Below are 17,048 nucleotides of genomic sequence, written 5' to 3' on the forward strand. Positions count from 1 at the left end.
GAGGCTGGCCCTGGGAGGGAGGGGCGGGTCCGGAGGAGCCGGGGCGGAGCTTCCCAAGGCTTTGAGCCGAAGCCTGGGGCGAAACCCCGGCTCCCGCACTTTCGATTCTGCTTTGCAGGCGTTTCTGTTGCTGCAGTCACCCGGGGGTAAGGCGATTCGGGACCCTCCTTCCCTTCTTTCCCTTTGGCAGGCAAGGGCCCAGGCCCCTTCTGTGCCTCCTCCTAGCCCAACACGCAGCTTCCAAGCTCTACTAACGGCCTCTCGGGGTGTCTGGTGGGACTTAAAATCCTCCTTCAATGAAATCCTAGCCTCTCAGTCCGCTCCGACCCCGCAGCCCATGGCCGAGCCCCAGAGTAGGGCGTGAAGCCTCTGGGGAGGCCAGGGTCGCTGCTCCCCACCTCCTCCAACGCGGGGCAATCGGTCCCCAGGACTCTACGGGAAGGGGACTGGTGGCCCCTGGAGCCACCCTGCCTTACAAGCCCTCCTCCCCAAAGACGTACTCCAGAAATCTCCAGCCCTCTTGCAGCTGAGAGGAGCCCAGGATCTCAGACCTAAACCAGGTGAGGCTTCCTTTATTTTAAGCCCAGAAGATCTGAGTTCGGCTCACCTTGCCCACTCATTTGCCACCAGTCTTTTGGGACGAATCTGGAGTTAGCTGTGACTCGTCCTAGTGAAGGACTGACCCTGAAATTGCTACCACCCTCCCCCAGACATTCTTTCCCACCCCAACTCAGAAAGCAAGCGGAAGAGGTTTATGCTCCCTTCCACAATCATTTTAGGGTTTTTAGCCACACCTGTGGCCAGCCTAGCCTCCTTTTTCTTTATTGTTCCAAAGAATCCCTCCCTTCCTATTACTCCAGCACATGCCCAGGCTCAGGAATGGACACTTTCCTTCCACACCCAGGCTGGAGGCCGCGGGCATTTTTGTCCGGGTGCTCTGGAGACATGTGCAGAGTCATCTTGTCGAAGAGGATGAAGGGGCTCTCCTGGCTGCTGCCCCCAAGGCCTATCTAACTTCCTTCCCTTGCAGTGAATGACAGCTCAGCAACTTTTCCAGAACAAAATTAAGCGCTCTGCCTTTCACTTATGAAATTCCCTTAAAGTGAAATAACTTCTGCTTTGCTTTTCCCTCTTGCAGGCCGATTGAGCTCTCCTACAATTAAAAAAAAGAGTTGAAATGCATTGAGATTCCTGATCCAAGATTCGTGTGTAACTGCTCGAATTTCCACACCCTCACTTCCTTAGGCTTGAGCTTGCTGAAATTGTGGTGGGGCTCCTTGCCAATCTCAAGAACCTAAAACCAGAGTGACACCCGGCATCAGTGCTAACTGAACTTTGTTCTTTTCTCATCAGTGAAAAATAGCCCTGAACAATGGGTGAGACATTCTCCCAGCTGGGCTCTCGGGAGAATGAGAACAAGTCGATCCTGTCCCCCGACCCAGCCTTTGGCAGCAAGGCTGCCAGCTACTCCAGCACCACCAGCAGCAAGCCTTTTTGTTCCTGTGTGCCTTGTGAAAGGGCTGCTGGTGTCAGCTTTGTGACTTGTCCCACCTGCCAGGGCAGTGGGGAGATCCCTCGAGGTGAGTGGCCCCAGGCTCTGGAAGTAGCCTGGGATCCAGGAAAAGCTCTTAGCAGCCAGCTGGCCAGCACCAGGCCCCTCTGAGTCTCCTTGGATGGGGTTGGGTCTCCCAGCTCCTAGTCCCTGAGTTTCAGGCTAGCCAGGGAGACGCTAACCCTCCCTGGGCTCGCTGCAGAGACCCCCCTCCTGCTCTGGTTGTACCGCCCAAACCCAGGGAATTTCCAGCCTCTCTGCTCTCTTAGCAGCACTGCCTTAGGATTCAAGAAGTTATAATGACCTCTCCAAAGAAATTGGGCTTCTCTGATTTGTGGTGACGTGCAGAAATTCTTCACACCTGTTAATGAAAATCTCACCTCCATTCTAGAGATGGCAAAGCTGAGCTGCCAACAGCCCAGTATTCCCAGTCCTGCTCTGAGGCAGAGGTGGCATGCTTCTGACACTGCTCTGTGGGATGGAGGGGTGCTTCTGGCAGGCTGGCACAGGAAACATTTGTCATGGACACTTCTTGGCCCTCCCTCTCACCCTCTTTCTACAGAACTAGAGAAGCAGCTGGTGGCCCTCATCCCCTATGGGGACCAGAGGCTGAAGCCCAGGCACACGTAAGCCCCTCTTCCTATCCCAGCTCTGTAGGCATTGCCCCTGGGGGCTCTTCCTCTTTGTCTCCCCCAATCCCCCTTCCCCCCCAGTTTTTCTCCATTGGTTCTCCCCCAGAAAGCCTGAGCCTCACTGGCCTCAGACGTATTAGCTCCCTGTTTCCAAGGATTTTCCTAGTTTAAGAAGCTCGGGGCACAGCAGATGCCACCTGAGGCCTCTTGGTGTCCTAAGCATCACTGCTTCCAAGAAGCATGGCTCCCTTTTGAAGACAGAGAGGACCTCTTGACTCTGCAAGTCCTTCCAGGAGGGAGGGAGTGGCTCTGGTTGCAATTGGTTTGGGGAAGTGATTTTTCCTAAGAACTTCCTTTGCTATGGCAGCTCAGACCTGCTTGTTCTTTTCCCCGTAGAGATGGGAAACCAGTTGCTCTCTGTTCTGGGACACTTCAGAACCTCAGAGGCAGCCCTGAGTTTCACTGGGGGGCCCATGACCCTGTTTGTCATCTGGGTCCTTTGACATAGATCCCTGCAACCTCCTCCCAGGGTCCTCAGCTTCTGTGGGGGGGCCACCACCCAGCCTACCCCCACCAGTGCACCAGAAGCCGAATCTGGCAGTGCCCCTTAGAAAATGCTAACAAGGTGCTCTCTCTTTAATGCATATCTCAATTTTGAATTAGATAGACAGATGATGTCTTGTTCTGAATATGAATATTAAAATTCAGAACTGTCAAAATTCACATGGGCTTACTTCTTCCAGTGAGAATAGCTAGCATTGGTTGAGGCTTTGGCTATGTGCCAGGACCAGGGATTGGTGCCTTTTCATGCCTTAGCCCATAACAGATTGTATGAGGTAGGTACAATTATCTCCATTTTATAGACAAGGAAACTGAGGCTTAGGGCGGTTAAGCGGGTTGTTCAGAGTTGCTGGGCCAGTGGGTACACAGAGCTGGGAATGGAAGCCGGGCTGCCAGCCTCTCAATCCGGTGCTCCTACCCACTCTGGGCCACATCTGAGCCTAGGTTGGTCCTCCACATCTGGGGAGCTACGTGTACAGTTGTGAGGGGGAACTCGGAGGAGAGGCTTATATAGAGAGAAGACTGACTGAACGCCCCCGGCCCAGGCTGCCTTGGTGTCCGGACTTCTCCACTCCTCTACCCCGGGTCCTGTTTTCCCACAGGAAGCTCTTCGTGTTCCTGGCAGTGTTCATCTGCCTGGTGACCTCCTCCCTCATCGTCTTTTTCCTGTTTCCCCGGACTATCGCCGTGCAGCCTGTAGGCCTCAACTCCTCCACGGTGACTGTTGACGAGGCCGATATCCACCTCAATATAACGGTGGGTGGGTGCCTGTGCCCCTGGGCTCCGACCCCACCTTCCTGGCAACACTCCTCTGTAGCCCTTGTCCAGTGTTCTCACCCTGGGCATCGGTAGCCAGGGATCTTATGGCACCCAGAGGATGTCAGAAGCCTGGGGAGAAGCAGGAGCAACCATGAGCCCCCTAACAGATTGTGCAGGATTGGAACTGTGAGGGGTTAGAATTGAGGCCAGAGCCATAAATCACTGGGCGCAGTCGGAGTGGTGTGCCTGAGACTCCCTGGGTGGGCAGGACTGAAGAGAGAGAGCCTTGCAGGGCGAGACTGGATTTTGATGTCTTAATGTCTTAAGCTGAACGTCTTAGCTTGATGTCTCAATGTCTTAACGTCTTAAGCTTACTGTCTCAGTTAAAGGTGACCCCTCGCCATTAGGAGCCCCTCGGAGGGGCTCCTGGCCCTGGGGCCCGAGCGGCTGAGGCCCATGTTGGGGGTGGGGCTCAATCAGGCTGCGGGGTTTTGAAACCGTTTGACTCCTTCTTGCCAAGGACGGTGCTACCCTAGCCCCTTCCTTTCCCTGTCTCCCTCCCCAGAATATCTTGAGCATCTCCAATAACAACTACTACCCCGTCGCTGTGACCCAGCTGACCATTGAGGTTCTGCACCTGTCCCTCGTGGTGGGGCAGGTCTCCAACCGCCTTCTCCTCCGCATCGGCCCTCTGGCCAGTGAGCAGGTGACTCCCTCTTGCCGGCCAGCCCTGCCCACGGCCGCGTGTGGACGCGGGTGGCGGGAGGAATGGGGTGGCTGGAGTCGGGGCTAACCCTACACCCGTTTGGTTGACAGATGTTGTATACGGTGGCCAACAGGATATGGGACGAGAACACATAGTGAGTAGCCCTTGATCCCTTCTCCCTTAGCCTCTTTCCCGGCTGGGAACCCGGTTTGAATTCCCACCAGATGTTCTGATTGCTTCGCCAGCCCTGCAGTCAGCAGGTGGCCTGCACTCCTGTGGCCAAGACTGCAACGTACAGGCATTCAGGGTCCCCAGCCTCTGCCTGTTTGGACCTGGACTGGAATGAAAGCCAGGCTAGAATCTGGTTAATGCTTACGATATATGACCTCGGGCTCTTCAGCCCCACTCACCCGTTTCCTACTAAGGGAGAGGCCAGCCCGTGCCTGGGCCAAACCAGTGGGGGTTGGAGGAGTGATATTGCAGCAGGGGCGACACGCTCACCTTGGGCAGAGGGAGAGGGAAGGGGTGGGGGTGGCCTGTGGGGCCCCTGCTGGAGAGGAGGCAAGGGGGGCTGGGACTGCAGGTCTCCTCCGAGCTGTCTGACAGGCTGCTCAGTGTGTGAAACGTGGGCCCGGGTTCTCTCTCTGTCTCTGTCTCTCTCAGCAAGATCTGTACCTGGCTGAAAATCAAAGTCCACCACGTGCTTCTGCACATCCAGTAAGTAGGGCTTGGAGCCCTGGTACCCCTCTCCCGCTTCTGCCCCCCGTGGGAGGAGAGTCATCGCAGTGAATCCCGTGAGTCTGTGTCGGCTCTTGGCCGTAGCAGGTCCAGCCCCTCCCCTAAGGCCCACCTTGCTTGTGAGCTACTGACGTGACAGCCACAGATCCGCCCGGAACCCTGGGCGGTGGGGGGGGGGGGGGGCAGCTGTCCCAGGTGCTTCGGCGGCGGAGTGGGGAGCAGCAGGAAGGGCCGGGTTTGGTCTGAGGAAGCCAGCCCTCCCCAGAGAGCAGAGCAGGGCCGGGGCTTTCCTCTTCCTCCCAGACCCTTGTGGTGTGGAGGAGTAAAGACGGTGAAGCCCAGACCTCGGGTGGCGTGAGCACTTCAGCCGCCATCTTACTGCCGCCGCCAGGTCTCTCCCCTCCCCTCCCTACTTCCTTGTCTCACTCCTACCCCAACTGCAGATCCTTAGATCGGTGGAAGTGGAAGCTGGGTGGGGTCAAGGCTCAAGTTCTGTCATCTTCAAAATAAAACTGGTTTGTTTTTTTTTTTTTTGGAAAGGAAAAAAAAAAAAAAGCCCTGTTTCCTCTCCAGGGGCACCCTGACCTGTTCCTACCTGAGCCATTCAGAGCAGCTGGTCTTCCAGAGCTACGAATATGTGGACTGCCGGGGAAACACGTCCAAGCCCCACTTGCTGGTGCCTCGCCCGCCGTGACCTGTCTGCTGTCGTCGAGCTCCGGGCACCTGCCGGCCTGGTCTGTATCTCCCACCGCTCCGTGGCACCCAACAGGACGAGAGTGACTTTGCCAGAGGAAAAGCCCTGCTTTATCATACCCTCCCCCTGTTCACCCCCAGCAGAGGAAGCTTTCTGTGGACGTTAACTTCATACACACACACACACACACACAGCCTCACACCCTCTCTGATTTCCACAGGAACGGAAGCCTGGTTCTTCTCGAGGCCAGCACCAGATATTCCCCTTGGTCCTGAGGAAAGTCTGACCTGACATTCCCTCAGAGCTGCCTCAGAGGCATGGAGGGGCCCCCACACTTTCTGTGCTGAGCACCTTGGTTGCCCAGCTCGTCCAGGGAAGACCTTCCTCCTGCCTGAATGTGGAGAAAGCTTTCATTTTGTCTGGCTTTTAATACATGGATCCTTTCCAAGTTCTCCACCTGGTAATGAGAAAGTGACGTGGGGGACAGCCAGTGTTGTCCCCAGGGCCTTTTAGGGAACCGTAGGTGCTCTCCTAGGCCGCCCTGCTTTGGTCGTGTGACAGAGTGATGGTGATGGCCTGCTTCTCGCCTGGTAACTTGTCCCCCACCCACCCACCCACCCACCCATCTGACAGCAAGATTGGCCAAGGCCCTTTGGCTCTGCAGCCTTCCTGGTTCAAGACTGTCTGGGCCCCCAGGAAGTCAGAGGTGTTCTGCAGCTAAAGCTTCTCCTCTCCAGAAAGCAGTTTTATTATTCTCTTCATAGCAGGAAGCAAAGTAGGAGGGGAGGGGAAGGAAGGGAGGCACCGGGCACCCCCTGGGCCTGCACAGGAAAAACAGAGACAAAGCCAGAGTCATTTTAAAAGGTTTTTATCGAAGGAGGCCACAAGCCTGAGCCCATGTGAGTGGACACAGGCAGGTCAAACGGTGGGTGCAGCTGCTCTCCCGCTGGAAACCTGCAGAGGTGAAGCCGAACTGCTGGGTTCCGCTGCACCCCCAGCCTAGCCCCAGGGCACCCTCTGCTCCCAGAGGCCTGTGCTCTCCTTCGGGCACTGATGACAGTCCGGAGCTGCGTATCCGTCGGGACTGGTCTAGGCCGTCCCCTCTTTGCTGTCACTCAGACGACGCGAAGCCCCAGGCAACCCCCCGGGTTCTTTAGGCGAGCAGGAATTGTGTTTGCTCACTAAAGGCGGTTACGGTTTCCATCACTCAGGCAGGCAGAGAGGTGAGCTTGAGTAGCAGGGAAAGCTGAGTTTGCAGTAGGAAGGACCGGAGAAGGGGACGTGGGGCCAGAACCGGGTGAGGAGCCGGCCGGGGGGATGAGGGGAAGGAAGGAGTTGGTGCTGTCTGCGCGCTTCCGCGCCTGGGTAACTGGCGTCGAGGTGGCGCTGGTAAGAGCACGGAAGTCCGCGAGGGCCGGGCTGGAGCTCACGCCGGGTGGAGTTCGCCAAATGTAACGGACTTATATTGGAGTCAATAAACGGTGCTTAACGATGTTTAAGAAAGGAAAATAAAAGGCTCCTGTGAGTGGGAAGGGAGCTGGTGGACGCTCCCCATCTCACAGCCTGTTTCTTAATATCCGAGTGGGCCTCAGGGTCTCTTCCCCGGTCCCTGAGCCCCTCGGGAACACGCCCTGCCTCCGTGCCTTCTGGGAGACTGCTCCCGGGGAGCTCGCCCTCTCCCTTTCCCTCGTTGTGCATCTCTGAGTCCCTCCCAACGTTCACGCTCCCGTTCCTGTGCGCCCCCGCTCCTTCGCCTCCCCCAACTGCTCCTCTCAGGAAACGCTGCGCTGAGAGGCGCCTTCAGTCTCACCCAAAGGCGATGCTGCAGCAGTGAAAGGACCCAGGCTCCCCCCTGACCAGTCAAGAGTGGAAGAGGGAGCGGGGCTGGGGGACCCCAGGTGTCAGTTTCAGGAAGTGGTGAGGGGGGTGCCTGGGGCCTCCAGAGCCTCTCGGTTGTCTCCGCTACATGGAAAGGCCGAGACCCAGGGAGGAAGAGGCCTGTGGATTTGCGGGGGCGAGTCCCCCTCTTCCCAAGGTCCGGTGTCCCGGGCCTGAGGCTGCAGTCCTCCTTTCCTCTGAGTTCTTTCTCTCCATCCCTTCCAACCATCGTCCGTTCAACAGCGGAGTGCCCACAGTGGACCAGGCGTGACACCGGACTTGGGGGAGGCCCCTGCCTGCCACTTCTTCCTGATGCTGCCCCAGGTCCCAGGTCCGCTCTGGTGTGACGCAACCCCCGCTTCCCCAGATGCATCTCAATAAGCGTCGGCCAGGAGGACGGGCTGGTGGCTCCAGTGAGAGTCATAAACCTGAGCCCCCAGCAGGCCTATCGCTGCTACATAAGGGCCAGTGGTGGAGCTGTAGACCTGGGGGGGGGGGGGGGGGGGGGCCCAAGGCCAAGTTCTCCCATTGGCTTTGCCTGGAGAAGCATGGAATCGCCCTCCACTTTCTTCTCGCACCGTCTCCATCCTCTTCGTGGGTCTTCCTGCCCCCTCCCCCTCATCTCGGTCTCAGGGAGCCCAGCCAGGGTCTTGATTCTTTCCGGGAAGAGATCACGTGTTATTCCCAGCTAGCCTCCCCCGCCAGAGTGGATCAGGAGGGGTTGGCTTTTGAAGTGGAGATGTTGCTGGGAGGTAAGAAGGTGGGGCTGCTCATCTGATGTTTGCTGATGGCCAGTGGGGTCTTGGCAGGGGGCGGGGTCTGTCTCTGAATCACCACTGCTGGATGTAATTCGTTGACTGAGAAGAGGGAGAGACAGGAGGCAAAACGGGTTAGTTAGCAGCTCCCGGGCCTGCTGGTTTCAGAACATTGTCTTAGGCCCTCTGAAGCCAGAGTAATGGAAGTGAAATGTAGCAGCCCCGGCCTCCTCTTAAAGGGCCAGGATCAGGTTCTCCCATCCCGTGCACCCGAGTCAGGAAAGAAAAGCTTCTTTCCAAAGCTTACCCTGTTTTATGTAATTCTCAAGACTCTCAAAAAAGAGTCTTCCTGGGTTTGACGGTCCCCAGTGAGCCAGGCTGTAAGCTAAGTGCTTTGGATGCTTTCCCTTTTAATTCAGTCCTCGTGCCACCTCTGTTGAGGAGGCGGTATTATCAGTCTCATTTTACGGGTGGGGCAGCTGAGGCTCAGAGATCTGAGTCGTGCTCCCAGAGAGCGGTGATCGGAGACCCCCTGACGGAGACCACCACCTCTGACTTCACGTCTTACCGTCCTCCCGCTCCAGCTGTCTCTACCCCCGATCAGCGTTTCAAACGGCCCCTTGATTTTGCTTCTCTGGCACCTGTCCTGTCTTTCCAACTAGATCGTCAGCTCCTTCACTTATACTGAGTGGTGAGCAACAGGGCCTACAGAGACATTTTTATGGGGGCGTGGAAGGGAGGAACGGGCCGTCCAGAAGTGACTGAATAACTTCAGCCCCCTCTCCCGATTCCTGCCAAGGAAGCCTTTCTAGACTCCACCCGCACTTACACGCAAGCACGCTCAGACACGCAGCCAGGCTCTAGCTGCCTTTCACACTCTGAGGCCGTCTCACCGTGAGTCGTGGGTACTTGGTGTGTGTATCTGGGCTAGATTTCCTGAAACCTGATGATGAAACGAAGCACACGTTACTCATCTGGCAGTTCCTGAGGATGGCACGTGCCACAGCTGGACTCTTTACCACGTGTCTGGGGGCAGGCCAAGGCCCCTAGCTGGGGCAAGGCAAAGTCCCAGCCCCCACTGAGAATTCTGCACTAGGAAGCCGACCGGTGCTTCCCTGTTCCAGACCCCCCCCCCCCCCCCCCCCGCTTCCCCAGGGCTCAGGATATCCGTTGCTAAGCCCACACCTCCTATCCCACCCTCTGGCCGCCCCGACCCCGTCTGTCACCCTCACCCTGGAGAAGGGACTGACAACTTCTGAGCCACCCTCTGCGGAAGTCAGCGGGTTTCTCTGCAGCTCTCGCTTGGTGCAAATCCGCTCAGAGAGTGACCCCCCCCCCCCCAAGTAAAGGTGAAGGGTGCCGGGGAGGGTCAAAGGGTGGGGTGACAGATGTGGATTGTGGGCTATAGCCAGGGGCTCTCTCCTCACTGTCTCCCGCTCGCTCCCGGGCATCTCACTTACCTGGACCTTGAGGGTTCATCACCCCTCCTTGGAATCGGTCCTTGTGGGGGCCTGGCCTTTGGCAATCCTGGAGAATGTACCGGGAGGTGCGCTGAGTAAGAGGGTCTTGGGCATTTTGTGGCTTTGGCTGAGGCGGCGGCGGCGGCGGCGGCGGCCGCTCGGGTACCTGCGGAGGCTGCGGCTGCGGCTGCGGCTGCGCGGGTGGCGACTGTGATGGCGCCGGCGGTGGCTGCGACTCCTGCGGCGACTCCCGAGATGGCTGGGGGTTTTTTTCAGATTGCCGTTCCTCTTCTTGGAGTTTCTTCAGTTCCTGTCAAGAAGCGCCCCGCAAGTGGCATCCTCCTCCCTCCCTACCCAGTCACCCCACGCCCCCTGCCAGAGACACTGAGGGGAGCAAGGCAAGGGAATCCAGAGGTGGAGGTGGCTGGAGGGTCTCTGTTCCCTGGAGTTGGAGGCTGAGGCTGGAGCCTGAGCTCTCTCCCCTCACCCACCCACACCCAAGGACCGTTTCTATAGCAACAGTGTCCCCCGGCACAGCCCCTGCCCGGGAAAACAGCGGCCTCTGGCCACCTACCTCCTAGCTTGGGAGCTGCGCGCGCACTGAAAACCGTTTGCAGTGCCAGAGGGTAAAGAATAATCTCTTGCCCATGCTTTGAGACAGCACTGTCCAATGGAAATATAACGAGGGCCATATATAATTTAAAATGCGCTGTTAGCCACATACCAAAGTAAGAAGAAATAGGTGCAACTAAGTGTCATAATATATTTTATTCAACCCAATACAGCCCAAACGTAAAACCAATATGAAAATATTAATGAGATAGTTTATAGTCTTTGTTTTTGTATTAAGTCTTCAAAACCCAGAGGGCATTTTATACTCAACGGCACATCTTGATTTAGACACTACATTTTGGTTTAAAATATTTGATCTATATTTAGAGTTCAGATAATTTACAGTCGAAAAAGTAGATTCACATATCCACGTTGTTCCGAACATACTTAAAAATGTTCCAGTACGTAAAATGAAAATTTGTTTTAAAGAGTATATTTAAATAAATTAAGTGTACGTAACATTTAAAATTCAGTTCGTCGGTCTCACTAGCCACGTCTCAAGGGCTATAGAGCACACAGGCTGGTGGCCACCCTATTGGACAGCGCAGCTTTAAAACCTCCCGAGCCTGACCCCTCAATCCCACATGAGGCCTCAGCCTAGTACAACAGCAAAGCTGAGTCACTCCAATACACACACACACACACACACACACACACACACACACACACACACGGTCCATCCAAGACATCGAAGGACCTTGCTTTCCTCCAGCCCAAGCAAAACAACATTCACCAGGTAATAGACGGCTTGCTTGGGGTCCGTCTTCCCTCCCCGTCCCCTCCGTGTCCCCGGAAGGACCCTGGTGAACGGGGCCCCTCTCATGCACCTGCTCTTGCTGCTGCTGCTGCCGGGCCATCAGCCACCTCCTCCGGTCCAAAGCCATCTGCCGGCGACGGGCCTCCCAGTGGTACGCACTGCCCATGGTGGTGGCGGTGACAGAAGGCCCCAGGCAGGGGCTGGGGGCAGGCAGAGCCCAGGAGGCTGCCACTGCCCCCACCACTTCCGTCTCCTCCCACCTCAACCCCCTGGCCTGTGACCAGAACCACCTCACAATGAGGCCACTACCGGGGCAACTGGGCAGCCCCCCCACCCCCACCCCCACCCCACCCCCGCCTGCCTTGGGAAGGAGGGCGGTGTTCTTCCCAAGCCTCCTAGAGAGCATCTGTAAAGTACCTTTCTCTCCAGGGCCCTGGGCAGGTAGAAGACACCTTTCCACCTCAGCCTTGAGTTTCTGTGGACCCCCGGGGACAATTCCCAAGCGGTCTGGCTTTTCTCTCTGGTTTCTTTCTCCTGCCCTTCCCAGGATTCCAGCCTCCTCATCCGGCCCTCTGCTGACCCCTCCCTTCCCTCCTTCCTCAGTCCTCCGTCTCCCCCGCTGTGCTGACTCAAGAACATACAGGGACTTCCCTGGTGGTCCAGTGGTTAGGACTCCGCGCTTCCACTGCAGGGGGCACGGGTTCGATCCCCGGTTGGGGAACTAAGAGCCCGCGTGCCGCGTGGTGCGGCCACGAAAGAAAAAAAGAAAGAGAAAATACGAGATCCAGCCAGCTCTCACGGGGGTCTGAGCTCTGTGAAGGCAAAGTGGCTTATTAGAAAGTACCCTGGTTCTGGGGATTTAATATGCTGGGCTCAAGCCTACCCTCTCTCTCTTCCTCTGACCCTGGACTCAGCTTACCTCTCTGGGCCTCAGTTTCCTTGCCTGGAAAACCAGAAGGGTAGCCCTTGTTCCCTTCCTCACGGCGGGGGGGCGGGGGGGGGGTTCACACAGGACCACATGGGTCAATGGATGAGAAGTATGTGAAATGAAATATAAAATTGCTCAGCTACAGGTTGGTATTATTTATTATCCTACCTGATTTGCATCCTGTTGGGGAGGAAAAATTCGTCCTCTAGCCTTCTAGGTTCTTTGGCTGGTCTAATGACCAAATTGACATCAGACAGACTAATAGGAGAAGAACAAGTATAATTACATATGTTCAGGGATCCCATAAGGATAGGAGACCCAAGGGCAGCGGAGGCTTATGTGCCGTCCCGAGCTAAGGAATGCGATAAGGGCCTAGGGCTTCAAAGCGGAGAAGGGTGAGTCACCGGACAGAAAGAAGGGCAGACGTTTGGTAACGGGATGTTTGCCCTGCTATGCAGACGGGTCTCTCAGATAAAAGTTGTCTCTGATAATAACTCTCTTGTGAGCCAGGCCCCCTATCTAAATTCTTTTAGGCAGTTGAGGGGGAGGTAGAAAGCTCTTCCTGTGTCTTTGGGGGCCTCCATTGCCTTCAACTCAAATAACCCCAGGCCAAAGTGGCACATTCTGGGGGGACTCATTTTGAACTCCTTGGGTGTCCAGGAGGTGGAGTGGCCAGGGGAGGGGGTCGTTTCCTGAAGCCCAGGAGGGCTTCTGGGGGCAGGGACTGGGTAGACTGTTGGTCTTTCCCCAAAGATATAAATTTTTCTAGAAACAGCAGAGGCTGAGTCCAACTGGAAGCGAGGGAAGGGTATAGGTGAAGAAGGGGCTTCAACCCAGCCTCAGCCTCAAACACTGTTGACGGTGGAGGGAGGGTGCAGGGTGCAGCCCTTGAACCTGAAAACAGGTTCAAACAGAGAGTTTGAACCTCAAGCAGAGAGTCTGTCGATTCAGGCAGCCGGTCTAGTGGAGTCATCTAAGGGCCCTGGAGTCAAACAGACTCAGGTTCACTCCTGCCTGTGTCACCGACTACCTGGGGGAGCTTGGGCAGGTCACTCAGCGTCTCTGAGCCTTTCCTCTGAAGGTTGTTGGAAGACACTATAGGATGCTTGGGAAGTGCCCGCCGTCACAGTGGGCATCTGGCTGTGGCCAGCTGCTAGGGGTGCCCCAGCTCTGCTGAGGGGCCAGTGGGACCTGAGCCTTGCTAGATCTCTTTCTTCCGTTTTCAAAGAGGTGCTACTCCCTTCTCGTCGTCCTGGCACCCAGGGATGTCATTTGCAACAACAGATACGCAAGGGTCTCCAGATACAAGAAATGAAATGGAGGCTTGTCACTGGACATTTATTTTCACAGCACATTTATCTTCCTCTAAACGAATTCTGCAGATATTTAGGTGGAAAGTTCCCGTTTTAAGAGAAAGAGAAAGGGAAAGGCACTTGACTGTCTCAGTCATTAAATGGGCAAAAGGGGAAGCGGGTTCCTGTTGGTATCTCTCCCTCCCTCGATTCCCCTCTTACTGTCCTCCTACCTTAGAAAGAACAGGGCTCAGCTGTGGAGACCCTCAGGGTGGGGGAGGTGGGCTGGGCTGAATCTGGGGAACTGTTTCCAACCCTCCGAGCCAGTCCTCCTGCGCGAGAGGAGGGATTTTTCAGGGCAAATCTGCCAAGACTGCGCCCTCCCCATTCTCATCTCCCTTTCTGAGCCCCTCTCATGCCTTCCCTGTGCACGCTGCCTCTCCCAACCCCACCTCTGACCTCCGAACTCCTTCCAGCTCTAGATTCTACTCCGTAGCCCACTCCACCCCCTGTCAATTTGGATTTTAACTCATATCAGCCCTCAGGGAACTTCCCGTGCTGTTAAGTGATTGTAGCCACTTGCACATTGCATTGTTAATAGAGCTTGTTATTATACAAGACCCAGAATCTTCTGTTGTGGAAAGAACAGCGAGTAGAGTTAGAAGCAGCGTGGGCCGGGTAGGCCTTATGAAATACCGGCTGCGTTATTGATCAGGCGTGCGAATATGATCTAGCGGCTCTACCACTCTGATCAGTTTCCTCCCCTGCAGGGTAGGGGTAATAATACCTCCATCCTAGAGGTGTTGTGATGATGGAAGGAAATAATCCATGTCACACGTCGGGTTCAATAAACAGAGGCTTTTATTATTGTAGTGGTTCACGAATTTAAGATGCCATCTTTTGTGAGAGGTACGGTTATTTTACCTAGCCCTAAGAAAGACAGGACGAAAAGAAACCAAGAGAGACGTGCTGCGATGTAAACAGCGACAGTGCTTTCTCCTCCGGGCCTCGAATGTAAGACGCATCCTGGTTTCTGAGATGTAAAGGTGCGAAAAAGATGGGCATCTTGGAATGGACAAAATCAGGCATCACTATGGAGTGTGACGCCTTCTGTTGGGGGCTGTTGAAAGACCAAAAAGAAAATGTGGGGATTTGCTGGCCTCCGTAATGGCAGGCAAGTTTTGAAAAGCCCAGTTCTTGGTTGAGTCTAACTGAGTTTGATGGATCCAGTCTAGCTGGACAGGAAACTTGCTCTCCAGCACACAGACTTCTTCTGTTGTAGCGCCAGGACCCCGGGCACGTTCGGGGTGGGGGCAGGGGTGGGCGAGGAGCCGACGGTCTGCTGGTCCACGCACACCCCTGATCACGTTGCTGGGGAAAACGATCTCCCTTTCCGACTGCAAAGTCAGACAGACTGGTCCAGTTCTGTTGCTAGTCATAAAAGCGAAAGCTTTTGCTTTGTGGCTGGGAAAAAGGAGAAGGCGGGAGAAGGGAGAATTGAGGGCGAGAGGGCGGGGTCAGAGAGAAGGGAGAGGAGGTCAGAGAAAACAAAATGGTGCCTCCCTCCCTGTCTCTTCAACTAGGGAAAGCTGACAAGTGAGGAAAAGAACCTGAGGGAGCTGTCCAAGAGGTCAGGGTAAAACTTGAGGTGAGGGCAGGGCTGCTGCAGGGCCAGGAAAAACAGATACAGTGAGGCCTGGACTTGAAGAGGCTGTCCTCCCCAGCCGGCAGGGCACCCAGCAGACCTCTGATGCCCAGGGATGGAACACGTAGAAGCACTTGGAGCTGGCAGCCTTGGCGTGGGCAGACCTTATCTGAGTGTGGTGCAAGGCTTCCCCGGCAGCAAAGAGCAGTGGATGTGGTTGAGTGGCAGCCAGAGGAGAGGAATGGAAGAACACGGCAGATGCCCCTTGCTGACCGCGGGGACAAGGTCATGTTCACCTGTGTGATCCCAGGACCCACACAGTGACAGGCACAGAGTTAAGGTGTGATACCAGAGAATCAGTTGAATCAAGACTCTTAAAAACAGGATATCAGAAGATTTTTTTAAAAAAAGAGAAGTCCAATATATATATATACATATATATATACACATACATATATATATATATATATATATATGTATGTGTATATATATATGTATATGTGTGTGTGTGTGTGTGTGTGTGTATACACACACTTTTTAATATGATAAAGTTGGCATCTGAAACTGATGAGAAGATGGACTATTTCATATATGATATTGGGACAACTGGGTAGCCATCCAGACAAAATAAAGTCAGATGTATACCTGAACTCAAATACTAGGACAAATGTGAAGTAGGTTAGAGAAGGAAACACAAAAAGATCAACAGTTCAAAAGACGGTGGGCAGGGGACAGGAACGTGCAGTTCACAGAAAATAATAATGGACCTCAAGCACATGAAAAGCTGTACAACCTTGCTCATAGTAAGAGATAACATTGGATATTATGCAAAAGTTAGATAACATGATGGTTGGGCAAGGCTGTGGGAAACAGGCACTGGTTGAGAAGGCTATCTGTGCTCTTCCAGTCTCTGTCTCTGGCTTATCCTTTCCAACTCCCTGGCAGCAATGATAACTGGGTCCATAGTGAGATTGTAGGACACTTGGACAAAGGCTCACCAGCCAGCCACGTCCTGGTGTGGCCTGAACTTTTATGGGCACTTTGGTCTGTACACATGGATGTGGGCTGGCTGAGGGGCGCTGACTCACGTTAACCAAACTCACAGGAAGCTGGTGCGTGAATTAGAATGCTAAGTCGTTAATTTACAAAGGGAGATACTCCTTTGCAATGACAGAACAGGCGTGTCTGCAATCCCAGGTACCTCATTCTAAAGATCAAAATACCTAGGAAGCTGAATTGGTGAGCACAGGATGACCTGATGAACATGGAAGCAAGCAGAAATGTAGTGAAACACAGTGAGGGTCGTAATAATTACCACAAGCCAGGAGGTCTGCTAATCTCTTTCTGTATGGACAAATTGCATTATTTAATATTTACACATTCATGTGTTCAACCAAATTCATGTGTTGGGCTTCCCTGGTGGCGCAGTGGTTGAGAGTCTGCCTGCCAATGCAGGGGACACGGGTTCGAGCCCTGGTCTGGGAAGATCCCACATGCCGCGGAGCAACTGGGCCCGTGAGCCACAACTACCGAGCCTGCGCGTCTGGAGCCTGTGCTCCGCAACAAGAGAGGCCGCGATAGTGAGAGGCCCGCGCACCGCGATGAAGAGTGGCCCCCGCTCGCCGCAACTGGAGAGAGCCCTCGCACAGAAACGAAGACCCAACACGGCCAAAAATAAATAAGTAAATAAAATATGGTATGAAGTTTAAAAAAAAAAAAAAAGAAATGAAATATCAAATTCATGTGTTCATGTGTCTAGTATATGTCAGGCCCTATTCTAAACACTGAGGAGATAAATGTGGACAAAACGGACCAAGTTCCCTGCTCTGGAGCTTACATGCTATTAGGCTAGAAGGCAATAAACAAATACATGTATAAGATGTCAGGTGATATGTGCTATGGAGTAAAATAAAACCAGGTGAATGAGGAAAGAGTAAGCACAGGACTATATGTTAATGTTCTCATTTTCTAGATGAAGAGGGTAAGCTACAGAGAAGTGACTTGCCTGCGATATTTTCCCTTATGTTTGGTACTTACAGGAATACCATATTCCAGGCATGTCTCGTAATTCTTAAGATT

The 17,048-nt window shown here is 54.4% G+C and overlaps 2 protein-coding genes across 9 annotated transcripts; one reads left to right on the top strand and one right to left on the bottom strand.

The window, feature by feature from the left end:
* TMEM106A (transmembrane protein 106A) lies at positions 1–6,094 on the top strand. Of its 4 annotated transcripts, none has more exons than XR_014238583.1 (8): positions 1–560; positions 1,354–1,580; positions 2,115–2,178; positions 3,348–3,501; positions 4,070–4,210; positions 4,321–4,364; positions 4,874–5,004; positions 5,522–5,609. XR_014238583.1 is itself a non-coding variant. In XM_082372862.1 (8 exons), exons 2-8 carry the CDS (start codon positions 1,373–1,375, stop codon positions 5,640–5,642), a joined length of 786 nt encoding a protein of 261 aa, XP_082228988.1. In that variant the 5' UTR covers positions 30–146; positions 1,354–1,372; the 3' UTR covers positions 5,643–6,094. The 4 variants fall into 4 exon arrangements, 3 of the variants coding, with proteins under 3 accessions (XP_082228988.1, XP_082228987.1, XP_082228989.1); XM_082372862.1 differs by having other exon boundaries at positions 30–146; positions 4,874–4,927; positions 5,522–6,094; XM_082372861.1 differs by having other exon boundaries at positions 39–560; positions 4,874–4,927; positions 5,522–6,094.
* Positions 6,095–6,494: 400 nt separating this feature from the next.
* Positions 6,495–12,063, bottom strand: CCDC200 (coiled-coil domain containing 200). 5 transcript variants are annotated; one of them, XM_082372871.1, is made up of 4 exons: positions 11,522–12,063; positions 11,175–11,262; positions 9,736–10,045; positions 6,495–8,377 (listed from the first exon to the last, which is right to left on the bottom strand). In XM_082372871.1, the coding sequence occupies exons 2-4, from the start codon at positions 11,229–11,231 to the stop codon at positions 8,232–8,234; spliced, it is 513 nt and encodes a 170-aa protein (XP_082228997.1). In that variant the 5' UTR covers positions 11,232–11,262; positions 11,522–12,063; the 3' UTR covers positions 6,495–8,231. The 5 variants fall into 5 exon arrangements, 4 of the variants coding, with proteins under 4 accessions (XP_082228997.1, XP_082228994.1, XP_082228996.1 ...); XM_082372869.1 differs by lacking the exon at positions 11,175–11,262 and adding an exon at positions 9,169–9,218 and having other exon boundaries at positions 8,254–8,377; XM_082372868.1 differs by lacking the exon at positions 11,175–11,262.
* Between the last annotated feature and the right edge of the window lie 4,985 nt (positions 12,064–17,048).

The sequence above is a fragment of the Balaenoptera borealis genome (assembly GCF_965194805.1).
Source record: "Balaenoptera borealis genome assembly, chromosome: 20".
NCBI lineage: Eukaryota > Metazoa > Chordata > Mammalia > Artiodactyla > Balaenopteridae > Balaenoptera > Balaenoptera borealis.

What these genes read in the sequence shown, in the direction of transcription:
- CCDC200 (XM_082372868.1), bottom strand. Translation starts at nt 11,743, where the DNA reads ATGTTCTTGAGTCAGCACAGCGGGGGAGACGGAGGACTGAGGAAGGAG. An exon ending in CCAGGGCCCTGGAGAGAAAG is followed by an intron (nt 10,046 to 11,521) that starts GTACTTTACAGA and finishes GCTTCTTGACAG; the next exon opens with GAACTGAAGAAACTCCAAGA. An exon ending in GATGAACCCTCAAGGTCCAG is followed by an intron (nt 8,378 to 9,735) that starts GTAAGTGAGATG and finishes CCCTCTTCTCAG; the next exon opens with TCAACGAATTACATCCAGCA.
- TMEM106A (XM_082372862.1), top strand. Translation starts at nt 1,373, where the DNA reads ATGGGTGAGACATTCTCCCAGCTGGGCTCTCGGGAGAATGAGAACAAG. An exon ending in AGGCTGAAGCCCAGGCACAC is followed by an intron (nt 2,179 to 3,347) that starts GTAAGCCCCTCT and finishes GTTTTCCCACAG; the next exon opens with GAAGCTCTTCGTGTTCCTGG. An exon ending in CACGTGCTTCTGCACATCCA is followed by an intron (nt 4,928 to 5,521) that starts GTAAGTAGGGCT and finishes TTTCCTCTCCAG; the next exon opens with GGGCACCCTGACCTGTTCCT.